The sequence below is a fragment of the Scyliorhinus torazame genome, chromosome 6, assembly GCF_047496885.1.
Source record: "Scyliorhinus torazame isolate Kashiwa2021f chromosome 6, sScyTor2.1, whole genome shotgun sequence".
Taxonomy (NCBI): Eukaryota; Metazoa; Chordata; class Chondrichthyes; order Carcharhiniformes; family Scyliorhinidae; genus Scyliorhinus; species Scyliorhinus torazame.
Genome location: NC_092712.1, coordinates 227,011,219 through 227,028,019, shown reverse-complemented (window position 1 = coordinate 227,028,019; position 16,801 = coordinate 227,011,219). Strand labels below are relative to the sequence as shown.

The 16,801-nt window shown below is 44.0% G+C and overlaps 1 protein-coding gene across 1 annotated transcript in view; it reads right to left on the bottom strand.

Annotated features, from left to right (window-relative positions):
• The window catches only part of nsun2 (NOP2/Sun RNA methyltransferase 2), a 62,596-nt gene that overhangs the window by 15,874 nt on the left and 29,921 nt on the right, over positions 1 to 16,801 (bottom strand). Inside the window, exons 9-11 of the mRNA XM_072509485.1 lie at positions 5,648 to 5,778; positions 5,194 to 5,267; positions 4,610 to 4,740 (exon numbers count right to left, since the gene is read on the bottom strand). Coding sequence (XP_072365586.1) covers positions 4,610 to 4,740; positions 5,194 to 5,267; positions 5,648 to 5,778 — 336 coding nt within the window. The remainder of the gene's footprint in view (positions 1 to 4,609; positions 4,741 to 5,193; positions 5,268 to 5,647; positions 5,779 to 16,801) is intronic.

The window sequence follows — 16,801 nt, the reverse complement described above, 5'->3', positions numbered from 1 at the left end:
GCAGTGCAGGTGTCCCCTGCGGTCATCTCCCTCCAAAACAGATATACCGTTTTGGATACTGTTGGGGGAGATGACTCACCAGGGGAAGGCAGTAGTAGACAGGCTCATGGCACCGTGGCTGGCTCTGCTGCACAGAAGGGCGGAAAAAAGACTGGCAGGGCTATAGTCATAGGGGATTCAATCATAAGGGGAGTAGACAGGCGTTTCTGTGGTCGAAAACGACACTCCCGAATGGTATGTTGCCTCCCGGGTGCACGGGTCAGGGATGTCTCAGATCGGCTGCAGGACATACTGAAGGGGGAGGGTGAACAGCCAGTTGTCGTGGTGCATATAGGCACCAACGATGTAGGTAAAAAAACAGGATGAGGTCCTACAATCAGAATTTAGGGAGTTAGGAGCAATAGGGTGGTCATGATGGGAGATTTTAACTTCCCCAACATTGAATGGGACTCATGTAGTGTTGGAGGCGTAGATGGAGCAGAATTTGTAAGGAGCATCCAGGAGAGTTTTTTAGAGCAGTATGTAAATAGTCCAACTTGGGAAGGGGCCATACTGGACCTGGTATTGGGGAATGATCCCGGCCAGGTGGTTAAAGTTCCAGTCGGTGATTACTTTGGGAATAGCGATCACAATTTCGTAAGTTTTAGAATACTCATGGACAAAGACGAAAGTGGTCCTAAAGAAAGAGTGCTAAATTGGGAAAAGCCAAGTATAACAAAATTCGGCAGGAACTAGGGAATGTGGATTGGGAGCAGCTGTTTAAGGGTAAATCCACATTTGAAATGTGGGAGTCTTTTAAGGAAAGGTTGATTAGAGTGCGGGACAGACATGTCCCTGTGAAAATGAGGGATAGAAATGGCAAGATTAGGGACCCATGGATGACGGGTGGAATTGTACGTCTAGCTAAGATGAAAAAGGAAGCATACACAAGATCTAGGCGACTTAAATCTGATGAAGCTTTGGAGGAATATCGGGAAAGTAGGACAAATCTCAAACGCGCAATAAAGAGGGCTAAAAGGGGTCATGAAATATCTTTGGCTAACAGGGTTAAGGAAAATCCCAAAGCCTTTTATTCGTATACAAGGAGCAAGAGGATAATTAGAGAAAGGATTGGCCCACTCAAAGACAAAAGAGGGAATTTATGCGTGGAGTCAGAGGAAATGGGTGAGATTCTTAATGAGTACTTTGCATCGGTATTCACCAAGGAGAGGGACATGACGGATGTTGAGGCTAAGGATGGATGTTTAAATAATCTCGGTCAAGTCGGCATAAGGAAGGGGGAAGTTTTGGGTATTCTAAAAGGCATTAAGGTGGACAAGTCCCCAGGTCCGGATGGGATCTATCCCAGGTTCCTGAGGGAAGAAATAGCTGGGGCCTTAACAGATATCTTTGCAGCATTCTTGAGCACAGGCGAGGTCCCGGAGGACTGGAGAATTGCTAATGTTGTCCCTTTGCTTAAGAAGGGTAGCAGGGATAATCCAGGGATTTATAGACACGCGAGCTTGACGTCAGTGGTAGGCAAACTGTTGGAGAAGATACTGAGGGATAGGATCTATTCACATTTGGAAGAAAATAGACTTATCAGTGATAGGCAGCATGGTTTTGTGCAGGGAAGGTCATGTCTTACAAACCTAATAGAATTCTTTGAGGAAGTGACAATGTTAATTGTTGAGGGAAGGGTTGTAGATGTCATATACATGGACTTTAGTAAGGCATTTGATAAAGTTTCCCATGGCAGGTTGATGCAAAAAGTGAAGTCGTATGGGGTTCAGGGTGTACTACCTAGATGGATAAAGAACTGGCTGGGCAAGAGGAGACAGAGAGTAGTGGTGGAAGGGAGTGTCTCAAAATTGAGAAAGGTGACTAGAGGTGTTCCGCAGGGATCCGTGCTCGGACCACTGTTGTTTGTGATATACATAAATGATGTGGACAAAGGTATAGGTGGTTTGATTAGCAAGTTTGCAGATGATACTAAGATTGGTGGAGTTGCAGACAGCGAGGAGGACTGTCAAGAGAATACAGCAAAATATAAATAGATTGGAGAGTTGGGCAGAGAAATGGCAGATGGAATTCAATCCAGGCAAATGCAAAGTGATGCATTTTGGAAGATCTAATTCAAGAGCGGACTATACGGTCAATGGAAGAGTCCTGGGATCTGGGAGTTGAGGTCCATTGTACCCTGAAGGTGGCAACGCAGGTCGATAAGAGTGGTCAAGAAGGCATACAGCATGCTTGCCTTCATCGGACGGGGTATGGAGTACAAGAATCGGCAGGTCATGTTACAGTTGTATGGGACTTTGGTTAGGCCACATTTGGAATACTGCGTGCAGTTCTGGTTGCCACATTGCCAGAAGGATGTGGATGCTTTAGAGAGGGTGCAGAGGAGGTTCACCAGGATGTTGCCTGGTATGGAGGGTGCTAGCTATGAAGAAAGGTTGAGTAGATTAGGATTGTTTTCGTTGGAAAGACGGAGGTTGAAGGGGGACCTGATTGAGGTCTGCAAAATTATGAGAGGTATGGACAGGGTGGATAGCAACAAGCTTTTTCCAAGAGTCGGGGTGTCAATTACAAGGGGTCATGATTTCAAGGTGAGAGGGGGAAAGTTTAAGGGAGATGTGCGTGGAAGGTTTTTTTTACGCAGAGGGTGGTGGGTGCCTGGAATGCTTTGCCAGCGGAGGTGGTAGAGGCGGGCACATTAGCATCATATAAGATGCATCTAGACAGATATATGAATGGGCGGGGAACAGAGGGAAGTAGATCCTTGGAAAATAGGTGACAGGTTCAGATAAAAGGATCTGGATCGGCGCAGGCTGGGAGGGCTGCAGGGCCTGTTCCTGTGCTGTAATTTTCTTTGTTCTTTACTCAGCCCCTCGAGTCTGCTCTGCCCTTCAATAAGATCATGGCTGATCTGATTGCTGCCAAAACTCCACATTCCCCCCATAACCTTTCACCTCCTTGCTCATCAAGATTATATCCAGTTCTGCCTTAAAAATATTCAAAGGCACTGCTTCCACTATCTTTTGAGGGAAAGAATTGCAAAGGCTCATGACCCTCAGAGAAAAGGTTTCTCCTCATCTGTTTTAAATGGACAACCCCTTATTTTTAAACATTTACCCCGACATTCCCCACTCTGTCAAGACCCCTCAGAAGTTCAATAAAGTAGTCTCTTACTGTTCTAAACTCCCAACGGATCCAAGTCTAAACGGTCTAACCTTTCCTCATCAAGATAACCCGCCCTGCCCTTTCCAAGTATTAGTCTGGTAAAGTCCATGTCCAAATCCAGCATGACCTGGACAATATCCAGACTTGGGCTGACAAGTGGCAAGTAACATTCGCACCACACAATTGCCAGGCAATGACCACTGCCAATAAGAGAGGATCTAACCAATACTTCTTGACATTCAATGGAATTACACCAGTGAATTCTCCACTAACATCCTGAGGGTTACCACTGACCAGAAACTGAATTGGACCAGCCACATAAACACTGTGGCTACCAGAGCAGGTCAAAGATGCACTGCAGGAGCTCACCAAGATTTCTTCGGCAGCACCTTCCAAACCCATGACCATTACCATCTAGAAGAACAAGATCAGCAGGTACCTGGGAACATCACCACCTGGAAGTTCCTCTCCAAGCCACTCAACATCCTGCCTTGGAAATGTATCTCCGTTCCTTCACTGTCGCTGGGTCAAAATCCTGGAACCCCCTCCCCAACAGCACGGTGCGTGCACCTACACCACATGCACTGCAGCAGTTCAGGAAGGCAGCTCACCACCACCGTCTCAAGAACAACTAGGGATGGGACAATAAATGGTCATCTAGCTAGCAACGTCCACATCCCATAAATTCATTTTTTTTTTTTAAAACCTTCTCTGAACTGCTTCCAATGCACTTCATTGTTCCTTAAATATGGAGGCCGATACTGTACACAGTACTCCAGATACGGTCTCGCCAATGTGCTGTACAACTGAAGCAGAACCTCCTTACTTCTTTATTCAATTACCTCTTAATAAACAATAACATTGGATTAGCTTTCCTAATTACTTGCATGCTATGCCTTTGCGATTCATGCACCACACCCAGATTCTTCACCGTCTCAAGAGTTCTGCAATCTCTCACCATTTAGATAATATGCTAATTTTTCCTGCCAAAATGGACAATTTCACACTTTCCCACAGAATACTCCAACTACCAATCACTTAACCCATCTATATCCCTTGTAGCCTTCTTACATCCTCTTCACACATCTTACTTGCCTACCTATTTTGTGTCATCAATTTTTTAAAAATAAATTTAGAGTAACCAATTCATTTTTTTCCAATTAAGGGGCAGTTTAACTTGGCCAAACCACCATCTTTGGTTGTGGGGGCGAACCCCACGCAAACACGGGGAGAATGTGCAAACTCCACACGGACAGTGACCCAGAGCCGGGATCAAACTTGGGACCTCGGCACGTGAGGCAGTAGTGATTTTGTGTCATCAATTAAAAAATATGAATTGTGATCCTATTACTAGGTTTCACAATTTAAATTAGTTATAACTTCATCTTCAAGTTTAAACATTTAATACATCATATTAGTAATATCACAAGAACCAAATACTACTAACCATCTCTCCAGATTCATTACTTTGAGCTTTTCAGGGTCTTTGATTGGAAACATTGTAGGGCGGATCTGGGTCTGCTTGTTCTCTGGTACATCTGACCATTCAGCATACCAATGGCCTTCTCTCGTCATTACCTGGTATACAGTAAAATAAATATTACGATCAAAGAGAAAACCAACAAATTCAATTGTGCGCCAGTACAACATTAAAAATCATAATTTAAATCTAGTCTTCATATCTTCACATCTCATCTTTTCACCTCCATTATGTTTCTGTGAGTTAAGATCAGCAAACTCCGTACTGCACGAGGAGAAAAGAGAGGAGAGAAGACAGGACATGTAGAAAAGTCAGCCAAGACTGGAATTCAAATCGAGCCCTTTCTTTGAGTTGCAAAGTTACAAGATGCCACATTTCATTTCATTTTTCATTTCATTTCTAGTTTTGACTGAACTCGGCTTCAATTGAACATTGGAAAATTTAAATTGATGTCTTCAATGTCCCGGCAGTCAAGAACAAAGACGTGATGTTTTAGAGAGTCTTGAGCAGGGGAAAGAAGGACAAAATGAGTTTTAGCTCAAATGAGTTACCTTCCATGACGTTAAGCCAGGCATCCGCTTCAACCCTGGCAGCTCTGATGAGACGTCAATTAATTCAAGAGCTCCTACAACAAATTAGCATTTTGTCAACTAACCTATAATGCAAAGTTTTACATCTCCCACACTTCAAATGTTAAATTAATTTATAATACTCCATTCTTCTTATCCCCTAATTCAAACCAACAATGAAAAGCGCCAGAATTTCCTAACTCAAAATAAAGTGAAATTTAACCTCAAATATATCTTCCGTACATCGAGGAACAGAACATTTTCCCACATAGCTATCCGTTAAAAGCATTCCACTTTGTTCACAGTGATTTTAATACGGAGCTCCAATGCTAATATTATAGGCTACATGTATATAAAAAAAGGACCATTCCACAAAATTATTTCAGAATCTATTTTAAACAAATTTGCACACAATGTGAATATTGGACATGCTCACCTTCACTCTTGTCAAGGACAGTTGCAATTACTGCTTCATTTTCAATGGGGTTCAGTGAACAGGTCGAATAAACCATTCTGCCTCCAACTGCTAACTGTTCCACACCACGGATTGCAATTCTTTGCTGCAAACTTGGATATGGAAGTTAAAATGAGACAAAATATTGCTCTACTAGTTCTCGAGTAAATCAGAACTTAAAAAAGTAAATATATAAAATGACAATAGAATACAAAGGGAGTGTTGCTCGTTTTGACAACACGGATTCTCATAATGCAAGTCAGATGTTGCATGAAGAAAAAAATCAGAATTCCAAACCACAAGTTGACTGTCTGGACACAAGGCAATCTTAAAGCAACAGTCGTCCGCAACAACCTCAATGATTTAAAAAATAACAAAGATGCACTTGCTAACTACCGTACACAAACTGATTATGACTGCACCAGAAGTGCCTCTGCACATCATGTACTGAGTCTTGTATGAAACCAGTTGCAATAAAGTGATTTTGAACTATTGGGCAATGGTATGGTCTTAATCGGACCTAAAACCCACTCTATACGGACACTGGTGTGCTGTACAGAGGAAGACCTCATGGGCCTGCTCTTGTAGACCTAAATGGTATACAGTCAGGGGTGAGTTGCCCTGGAAGCCCTCAACACTTGGGCCTCATGGACCCCAAGAAGTCCTCTCGTGATATCGGGTCAAACATGCGCAAGGAAATATCTGGCTGACTTGCCTGAAGCAGCAGCGAAAAGCAGGCAGATAGATATGGGTGGAGACAGGAGTACTAGAAAAGAGATAAATTGAAGCCCAGGATTGGGGCCTGGTACAGCAGTGTCTCGTGGAATGGGGGGGTCAAAGGAAAGCAATGAAGTGATCAGCTGGTGAATATTGCTACTGTGTTTCCCTTTCTCCAAAGTTAGGAACGGAGTCTAAATCACAGAAAGGAACAGAATAGCTGGCAAATGCAATTATTTTATTTTAAAATAAAGTACAGTTTATTAGTATTAGTAAGGTTTATCATCTAATTATATATATATATATATATATAGAGTAATGGGAGGGTTGCTACAACCTCAAGGGTGCCCATCCTGTGGAATCTGGGACCTCCAGGACTCTTCCTATGTCCTGGTTAACCACTTTGTGCATCAAGTGTAAGCACTTGCAATAGCTTGACTCTGGGTTCCATACCTTAAGCAGCAACTGGTGTTACTGTAGTGCATTCAGGAAGATGAGAATTTTGTGGATAGCACATTTTTGGAGGTAGTCACCTTATAGCTTAGCACTCTGAAGGGGGGGGGGGGGGGGGGGGAAGGGTGAACCAGCATCTGTGGCCCACGTTAGCACCAACGACATAGGCAGAAAGGGGATGTGATCTTTTAGTCATAGTTTAGGAATATAGGTAGTAAATTAGCAAGCAGGATCTCAAAGTAGTTAGCTCCAGATTACTCTCAGTACCACATACAAGCAAATATAGAAATAGGAAGATAAAGCAGATGAATACATGGCTGGAAAGGTGGTGGGGGGACATTTATGGGACATGGTAACACACTTTGGGGATGATGGGACCAGTACAGGCTGGATAGGCGACACCCAAACAGAGCCGCAGCCACATTATTTGAGGGGAAATTTGCTTGAGCTGCTGAGGTGTGTTTAAGCTGGTAGGGGTGTGGAAACCAAGAAATAATATCAGAGAGAGGATGACCAAGGTGAACAAAATATTGGAAAATAGCAAGTTAATAAGTGGGTTCAGAGTAAGGGAGAAAGTAATATATTCAAAATCAGGGTTCCCGTTCACTTATGTCAATGCACAGTATGGTAAATAAGATTGGTGAGTTATAGGCATATATTGCCATGTGGAAAGACAATTTTGTAGCTTTAATAAAAACCTGGCTGAAAGAAGGGCAAGGTTGGGGATTATATATTTCTGTGTCAGGACAGGCCACGAGGAGCAGAAGTAGGCCATTTAGCCCATCAAGTCTGCTCTACCATTCAATGAGATCGTGACTGATCTGATAATACTCAACTCCATTTTCCCACCTTATCCCCACAGCCCTTGATTTCCATACGATTAAAAATCTGTCTATCTCAACCTTTAACATACTTAACCTAGTCTCTACAGCCCTCTGCGGTATAGAATTCCATATATTCACTATCCTCAGAAGAAACTTTTCCTCATCTCGGTCTTAAATGGGCGACCCCTTACTTGGGCATTATGCCTGCTCGTCCTAGACTCTCCAACAAGGGGGAAAAAACCTCTTCCCATCTATTCTGCCAAGCCCTTGAGAATCCTATATGCCTCATACAGTTCACCTCTCATTCTTCTAAACTCAAATGAATACAGGCCCAACTTACTCAACCTCTTCAGAAAATCCCTCCCTGTCTGGGGTCAACCTTATGCAGAGGTTCCCAACCGGTGTGCTGTGGAGGTTCCGCAAGTGTGCCACAAAGTAAGATTCGATATGATTAAACATTAGTGTAAATAAACTAAATCTAATCTTAGTATTTGGCTCAGTGGTCAGCATCCCCATGTCCCGATGAACCTCGGGCCTCCCACACATGTGCAGGCAGGGAATGGACCGCACATGTGCAGTTCAGATTTTAACATAGGCCCATGCGCATACGCCTGACCAAACAATGTGAAACAAAAACTGTGCATGCGTGGCCCTTTCCCAGCCGGCAGATGCACAGTTCGGATTACCAACATAAACATTCCAAACTGTGCATGTGCAGCCCATTCCTGGCATGAGCAGGGGATACCAATTATTTGGGAATTGGAGCTGCCGACCACAGAGTTGAAGACAAAGGCCTCGTGCATCTGCACAAAAAAACAAAAACTCAAAACAGGCGCAAAAGTCTGGAAGGAGCAAGGGAAAGGTTGTATAAAAAAAAAAAACTGGAGAGAAGAAAAAACAAAGTTCCCAGTAAGGGAAGAAGACAAAGATTAAGAGGCATGAACCAATAAAGTTAAGGAAAGGAGAAACAGGCTCCAATATTGTATTTGACACGCAAATACCGCCCCCCGCCGGTTGCCGAATTCTCCGGCACCGGAGATTCGGCGGGGGCGGGAATCGAGCTGCACCGGTTGGCGGTCCCCCCCGGCGATTCTCCGACCCGGATGGGCCGAAGTCCCGCTGCTAAAATGCCTGTCCCGCCGGCGTGGATTAAACCACCTCTTTTACCAGCGGGACAAGGCGGCGCGGGCGGGCTCCGGGGGGGTGGGGGGGCGATCTGGCCCCGGGGGTGCCCCCACGGTGGCTTGGCCCGCGATCGGGGCCCACCGATCCGTGGGTGGGCCTGTGCCGTGGGCGCACTCTTTCCCTTCCGCCTTCGCCACGGTCTCCACCATGGTGGAGGCGGAAGAGACCCCCTCCACTGCGCATGCGCAGGGATGCAGTGAGCAGCCGCTGACGCTCCCGCGCATGTGCCGCCCGGCAATGTCATTTCCGCGAAAGGCCTTTCCCGCCAGCTGGCGGGGCGGAAATCAGTCCGGCGCGGGCCTAGCCCCTCAAGGTTAGGGCTCGGCCGCTCAAGATGCGGAGGATTCCGCACCTTTGGGGCGGCGCAATGCCAGACTGATTTGCGCCTTTTTTAGCGCCGGTCGGCGGACATCGCGCCGATTACGGAGAATTTCGCCCAAGGCTTTCATTGTAAACCCAAGAAACTAATAAAAATTGTCTGGAATGGTGACTTGACCTTTTTTTTTTTTAAAAAGGGGAGATTTTAGAGATAAAAGGTTTTAGCGAGATGGCAGTTTGGAGAAAATAGGTGTGCCTCAAAATCCTTTTAAGAATATAAAGTTGTGCCATGACGTAAAGAAGGTTGGGAACCAATGACCGACTGAACCTCTCTGGGCTGCCTCCAATGCCAGGATATCTTTCCTTACATAAGGGGACCAAAACTATTCACAGTATTCCAGGTGTGGTCTTCCTCATGCTTTGTATAGATTTAGCAAGATTCTTTATTTTTGTACTCCAATCCCTTTAAAATAAAGGCCAACATTCCATTTGCTTTCCCAATTACCTGCTGAAATTGCACGGTAGATCTTTGTGATTTATGCACAAGGAAATCCCTCTGTGCTACAGCTTTCTGCATTTAAATAATATTCAGCACTTTATTCTTCCTACCAGTGCGTTAACTTCACATTTTCCTACATTATATTCCATCTGCCAAGTTTTCTCCCAGTCACTTAACCTGTCTATATTTCTCTATAGACTCTGGTGTCATCTCACTTGCCTTCATACCTATTTTTATGCCAACTTGACAAAAACACATTCACTTCCCTCGTCCAAGTCAATATTATTGGACACAATTGTGGCCCCAGCACTGAGCCCTGTGGCACTCCACGAGCTACAGGTTAACATCCTGAAAATACCCCTCTTATTGCAACTCGGTCTTCTATTAGTTACCCAATCCTCTATCCATACTAATATACTACCCCAACACCATGGCTCTTAAGTATTATCTTTCACTTCCTTGGTTAATCATGGTTGATTTATTGCCTTCACAGAATCCTTCTTCCTCACTGGAATATATTTATCTTTGATGTGAGTCATGAACTATTTTCAGAAACGTCTGCCATTGCTGATCAACCATCTATCTGCAAAGTTCCTGGCCCAGCCCACTCCACCCTCATTCCTTTGTAATTACCCTTATTTAAAAGTTTAGCATAGTGGTTCTGACCAGAGTTTCTCACTCTCAAACTGAATGCTAAATGTTACCGTATTATGGTCACGGTTTCCATAGGGATCTTTCACTCAAGATTTTTTATTAAACCTGCCTCATTAGACATTACCAGATCCAGAATAGCCTGAACCCCGGTTGGATCCACAACATAGTTATTGGAAACTGTCCCAAATACACTCAACGAATTCTTCTCATGGTTACCTTTGCCAAATTGATTTCCACAATCTACATGATTAATGTACTGCCTTTTTTTACACTGCCTCATTATTTCTGGAATTATTTACCATCCTGCAGTATAGCTATTGTTTGGGCACCTATGGACTACTCCCATCAGTGTCTTCTACCTCTTGTTATTTCATACCTCCACCCATATAGATTCTACATCTTCTAACCCACGATCGTAATTATTCCATCTCGTGCTAATAAAACAACCCCACCACCCTTCCCTTGCTGCCCGTCCTTCCGAACTGGGCAGAGCGAGCAGCAACCGGCTTTTAACTATGCCGGCTGCGAGAGGCCTTTTTACCATATTAAAAAAATGCGGCCGCACTGCGTGAGCGTGCCCGCTCATACCAGAGCTCCACCGCTGCCCTGTTGCTGCTGAAGAGAAAAAGGAAGAGAAGAAACAGGAAAAGTCTGAAGAGTCTGACGATGACATGAGCATTGGTCTCTTTGATTAAACGTGCCGTGCAACATTGGTACAATTTACAAAAAATAAATAAAAATTGAATATAAAAGCCGGCTGCTGCAGCTGAAGGCCGCGAATTTGCGCAATCAGAGACGCAGAAGATTTTTTTTTAAAAATTCTATGTAATCTTCCTGCCTGAAGGGTGGCAGCGAGCAGGTCCCGGCCCCCGAACGTCGGCATCACGTGCTTTCGATTCCTCCATTTAGTCAGCAGCAAACAAGGTAAGAGAAAACGGTGGGTCGCGAAGATCGGCCGGCGTGGGTCGCAAAGGTCGGCCGGCATGGGTCCCAAAGGTTGGTCAGTTGGTAAAAATGGGTCCCCAGAAAAAAAGTTTGAAAAACACTGACCTAATAGGAACGATGCAGTGGATCAAACTTGCAAGCAAATTACAGAGGGGTTGCATGAATTAAAGAGTAGCTATAATGGGGGACTGTAATTATCTGAATACAGACTGGGATAATCTAGGTAGTGCGTTTCAAAACCGGCAACCTCGGGACAGAGTCCATGCCAGGTTTCTGAAAAAGAATTAAATCATAATTCAGTGAATAGGGGATACACAAAATCAAGAGAATATGAATACATATTGAAGTGTTTTCTATTCATCAGAGTTTCAAGCATTTCTAGAATGCCAAGGAGCTTCAGCTGTCTTTTTTATTGATGCTAACATAGCTGGATCTGACAGTGTGTTATTTTCAGTTGTCTCTCATTTTTAGTCCACGCTGATGAATTCTCAACTCTTCTGCTTGGTTTTAACTTCTGTAGTTTTTTCTTCAATGGCACTGCTGCCTTTATCCTTACTGAAAATATACTCCCAGGGAGAATACATAGCTAAGAGGAAGTGACAAAGAGAACAGATGAGGGAAAGGCAGTAGATGTTGTATACATGGACTTCAGTAAAGCCTTTGACAAGATACACCTCATGGTAGAAGGTATAAAAGGTGAAGTCGCATGGGGTCAGAGGAGAGCTGGCAAGTTGGATACAGAACTGGCTTGGGCACAGAAGACAGAGGGTAGCAGTAGAAGGGTGCTTTTCTGAACGGAAGGCTGTGACTAGCGGCGTTTCACAGGGATCAGTTCTAGGGCCTGTGTTGTTTGTGGTGTACATAAATGATTTGGAAGAAATGTAGCTGGTCTGAGCAGACGACACAAAAATTGGTAAAGTTGCGGATAGTGAAGAGGATTGTCAGACGATACAGCAGGATATAAACCGTTTGGAGTCTTGGGCAGAGAAATGGCAGATGGAGTTTCATCCGGACAAGTGTTGAGGTAATGCACTTTGGAAGGTCCAATACATGTATGAATCACGCAACAAATGGTTGAACTCTTGCGAGTACTGACAGGCAGAGAGATCTGGGCTTGCATGTCCAATGATCACGGAAAGTGGCAACGCATGTGGATAAGGTGGTCAAGAAGGCATGCGGCACTCTGGCCTTTATCGGTCGGGGCATTGAATATAAAAATTGACAAGTCATGTTGCAGCAAAACAGGACCTTATTTAGGCCTCATTTGGAATAGTGTGTACAAGCGGTTTACTAGTATGTTGCCTGGTATGGAGGGCATTAGCTATGAGGAGAGGTTAGATAAACTCGGTCTCTTTTCACTGGAACGATGGAGGTTGAGAGGCGACCTGATAAAAGGTTTACAAGATTATGAGTGCATGGACAGAGTGGATAGTCAAATGCTCTATCCGAGGGTAGGAGAGTCAAGTACTAGGGGACATGGGTTTAAAGTGCGCAGGGAAAAGTTTAGAACAGATGTGCGAGGCAAGTTTCTTTACACAGAGAGTGGTAAATATATGGAACGCGCTGCCTGGGGAGGTGGTGGGAGCAGGTACGATAGCAGCATTTAAGGGACATCTAGACAAATATACAAATAGGTTGGGAATGGAAGGATACAGACTCCATGTGCAAACGCTTTTAGTTTAGGCAGGTTCCATGGTCGGCACAGGCTTGGAGGGCCGAAGGGCCTGTTCCTTTGCTGTATTGTTTTTTGTTCTTGGACTTCATTCAAATGCAAATAATTTTCATCAACTATCTCAGCTATTTTTCGGAAAAGTCAGACAGGCTGTGCTGGATTTAAAGTTCAGGTGTGCTAGTGAAGCTGCCAGAGAGCTAAACTAAGCCACCAAGAGTATGGGAAATTAAGGTACGTGAAGTAGATAGCACGCCAACATACCAGTGCAGCAACTCCCTGAACAAGCTTTTTTCACTCAATTAATAGGGAGTTAAAATTCTTCCATTGTCCACTTTAAGAGAAAAAGTTAATTTTTTGCATATCGGCAGTTGTTCGGATAGCTACATTTGCGGTTCTATACTGTTATACTGCAAGGCAGCAAGGTCAAGAGTTTCTACAGTGTGTTCAGGAAAATGTACTATGGCAGTACACATCCAGCCCAACACAAAAGGTGTTCTTGGAAATGAGGTGGGTTAAGTAGATCAAGTGTTAGTAGGAAAACATTGAGGGGATAGTGATAGGGACAAATAACAATCTAGGGTATGAATAATTAACTGGGGCAAAGCCAACTTCAATGGGATAAGAAAAGATCTGGGCCATTTAACTTGCAATCATAGGATGGCAGGAAACAAGGTAGCTGAGCAATGGACTACTTTCAAAGATGAAATCGTTCAGGTGCAGTCAAGGTATATTCCCACAAATGGGACGCAAGGCAAATAAATATGGAACGCCCTGGATGGTGAAAGAGATAACGATTAAAATATAGAAGAAAAACTATATTTATGACAGGTTGATAAAACAACTGAGAAGCATGGTGAATATAAAAAAGGTATGGGGAAGAGCAAACAAAATGATACGGCACTGGGACCGAAAAAGATGCATCCAAGGACAGAGGGAAGTGAGAGTGGAAATTGCAGCCATAATTTCCAATCTTCTTTGGACTCGGAGGTGGTCATTAAAAATGGCAGGACAGATTGAGAAATTGGTTAATAAAGCAACAGTATCCAAGGCTTTATTAATAGGGGCATAGATACAAGAGCAAGGAGTTATGCTGAACGTGTCTAAAACGGTTCGGCTTGAACTGGGTGCTACACTTTAGAAAATATACTTAAGAGCGTGTAGGAAAGATTTGAATGGTTCCAGGGATGAGGAACTCCAATTCTGTAAATAGATTGGAGAAGTTGGGACAGTCTTCCTTGGAGGAGAGATGGGCGAGAGGAGATTTGATTGAGATATTCAAACTTATGAGGGATCTGGACAGAGTAGGTAGAGCAAAACTGTTCCCACTTGTGGATGAGGGGGCACAAATTTAGGGCAATTGGCCAAAGAAACAATGGAGGCAAGGAGAAACGTCATACAGCAAGGTGAGAGATCTGGAACACGCTGCCAAGCGTTTGGTGAGGCAGGTTCAATCAAGGTATTCAAGAGGGAATTGGATTCATCTCTGAAAAAGGAAGAACATGCAAGATTACAGGGAGACGGTAGAGGAATGGTGCAAGATGAACTCCTCAGTCAGAGAACAGACATGATGGGAAGAATGGCCTTCTGTGTTGTAACAATTCTGCAATTACCACTTCCACCCTTCCTCAGCTGATTAATCAGTATTCCTGCATGTTGAACCACTTTGAAGAATCAGAAGGTAGCAACGGCACAGAATGTGTGGGATTTTATTGCCCATTACCAAGAGCAGCTCGATAGCACCTCAACTGACCAAGCTGGGTGAGTCCTGAAGAACATGGCTGCCAGATTGAGCCTCCAGTAGATCGCAAAGGAACCATCAAGAGGGAAAACCTCCTTCACCTATTGCCCTCATCAACCTACATGGCGAGATTTATCTTTCCAGGACAGTATTGGTACCGCACTGAGCATACCATCCATCAGGTTATGCAACCCTGTCAATGTGTTAATGGAACAGATTCAGGGCAGGTTTAGCAGATCAAAGTTGGGCACGCATGAGGCACTATGGGCTATCAGCAGCAACAGAACTATGTTCAACTACAATGAGTAATTTCTTGGACCACCCCCTCAATCTGTCCATCACCATCAAGTCAGGAGATCAACCCTGGCTCAAAGAGGAGCTAAGGGGAGCTTGCAGAAGCATCGTCAGATATACTAAAATTGAGGTGCCAACCTGTTAAGTTACAACACAGGATAATGTGCATGTAAAACAGCAGAATCAGTATGCTACACACTGAGTAAAGCAATCCCACAACCAATGCATCAGATCAAATTTCTACCACATCCAGTTTTGAATAGTCATAGACATCTAATTGGAGAAGGAGGCTCCATAAGTACCTCCATCCTCAACGATGGGGGTCACCAACACATCAGTGCAAAATGTAAGGCTGAAGCCGAAGTGCTGAGTGGATGAACCTTCTTCCAAGCCCCCGAGCATCATAGATGCCAATCTTTAGCCAATTTGGTTCACTCCAACGTAATATCAGTAATCAGCTGAAGGTACTGGCAGTACTACTAAAGACATGTTCACCAGAACCAGCTGAGCCCCAGAACATAGCTGATTCAGTCCAGCTACAATACTGGCATCTACGCGACAATGTGGAAAATTGTTCAGGCATGTCCTGTCCACAAAAAGGTCAAATCCATCAGTGTAGATGGCTTTTGTTTTTTTGATTTCCCATGTCGGTGCAACATCGTGGGCCGAAGGGCCTGTACTGCGCTGTATCGTTCTATGTTCTATGTACTCTCAATCATTAAACGGTGGTGGTCGGTGTCATCAAGTGGCACTTACCTGGGTTCCACCAGGGTCCTGACCACATTACAGCCTTTGTTCAAACATGGACAAAAGAGCTGAATTTAAGAAGTGAAGTGAGAATGACTGTCAAATGCTACCTTGATGTCAAAAACAGAGTATAGCATCAAGGAACTCTAACTAAATTTAAATCAATGGGCATCAGAGAGAAAGCTCTCCGCTGATTGGAGTCATACATAGCACAAAGGAAAATGGTTGTAGGATTGTTGGTGGCCACTCATTAGTGCCAGGACATCGCTGTAGGAATTCCTCAGAATAGTGCCCTCGAGTCAACCATCCTTCGCTGCTTATCAATGACATTCCCTCCATCATAAAGTCAGAAGTGGGCATGCTTACAGACAATTGCAGCACTGAGCATCATTTATGACTCCAGATACTGAAGCAGTTTGTCGCTATATACAGCAAAACCTGGACAACATTCAGTTTTAGACTGATAAATGGCAAGTAATATTTCACCACAAAAGTGCCAGATGACGACCATCTCCTGCAAGGGGTATCCATTGATGATAGGGAACCATTGTTTTTTCTATCAGCTTGTGCTGTTATATAGTGACTATAGAACTAAATAAAAATCACATTAGCTTCAATTATACAATACATGAGTGAATAATATATTGTTTCAGTGTCAAGTTAATTTTCAGACATTTGCTACTTGACATGAAGCAGCATTGCCATTGCTGAATCCACCACCATCAACTTTTTGGGGTGCTGGTGGTTTACCATGGACAAGAAACATTACTGGATCAACCGTATACTGTGCAAGTCAGAGGCTTGGAATTCTGTAGCTCCTGTGCACCAGCTACATGACACAAGTCACCATGTGCTTCGACAGCACATTCCAAACCAAGACCACTACCATCTAGATGGAAAAGAGCAGCAAACACATGGGAATACCACTATATAGAAGTTCCCCTCCAACTACTCAGCATCCCGACTTGCAACTACATTACCGTTTCTACATGGTCACTGGATAAAAATCCCGGAACTCCCTCCCTTTTAGAACTATAGAGTGTACTCACACCGGATAGTGCAGCAGTTCAAGGAAGCAGAGCATCACAAT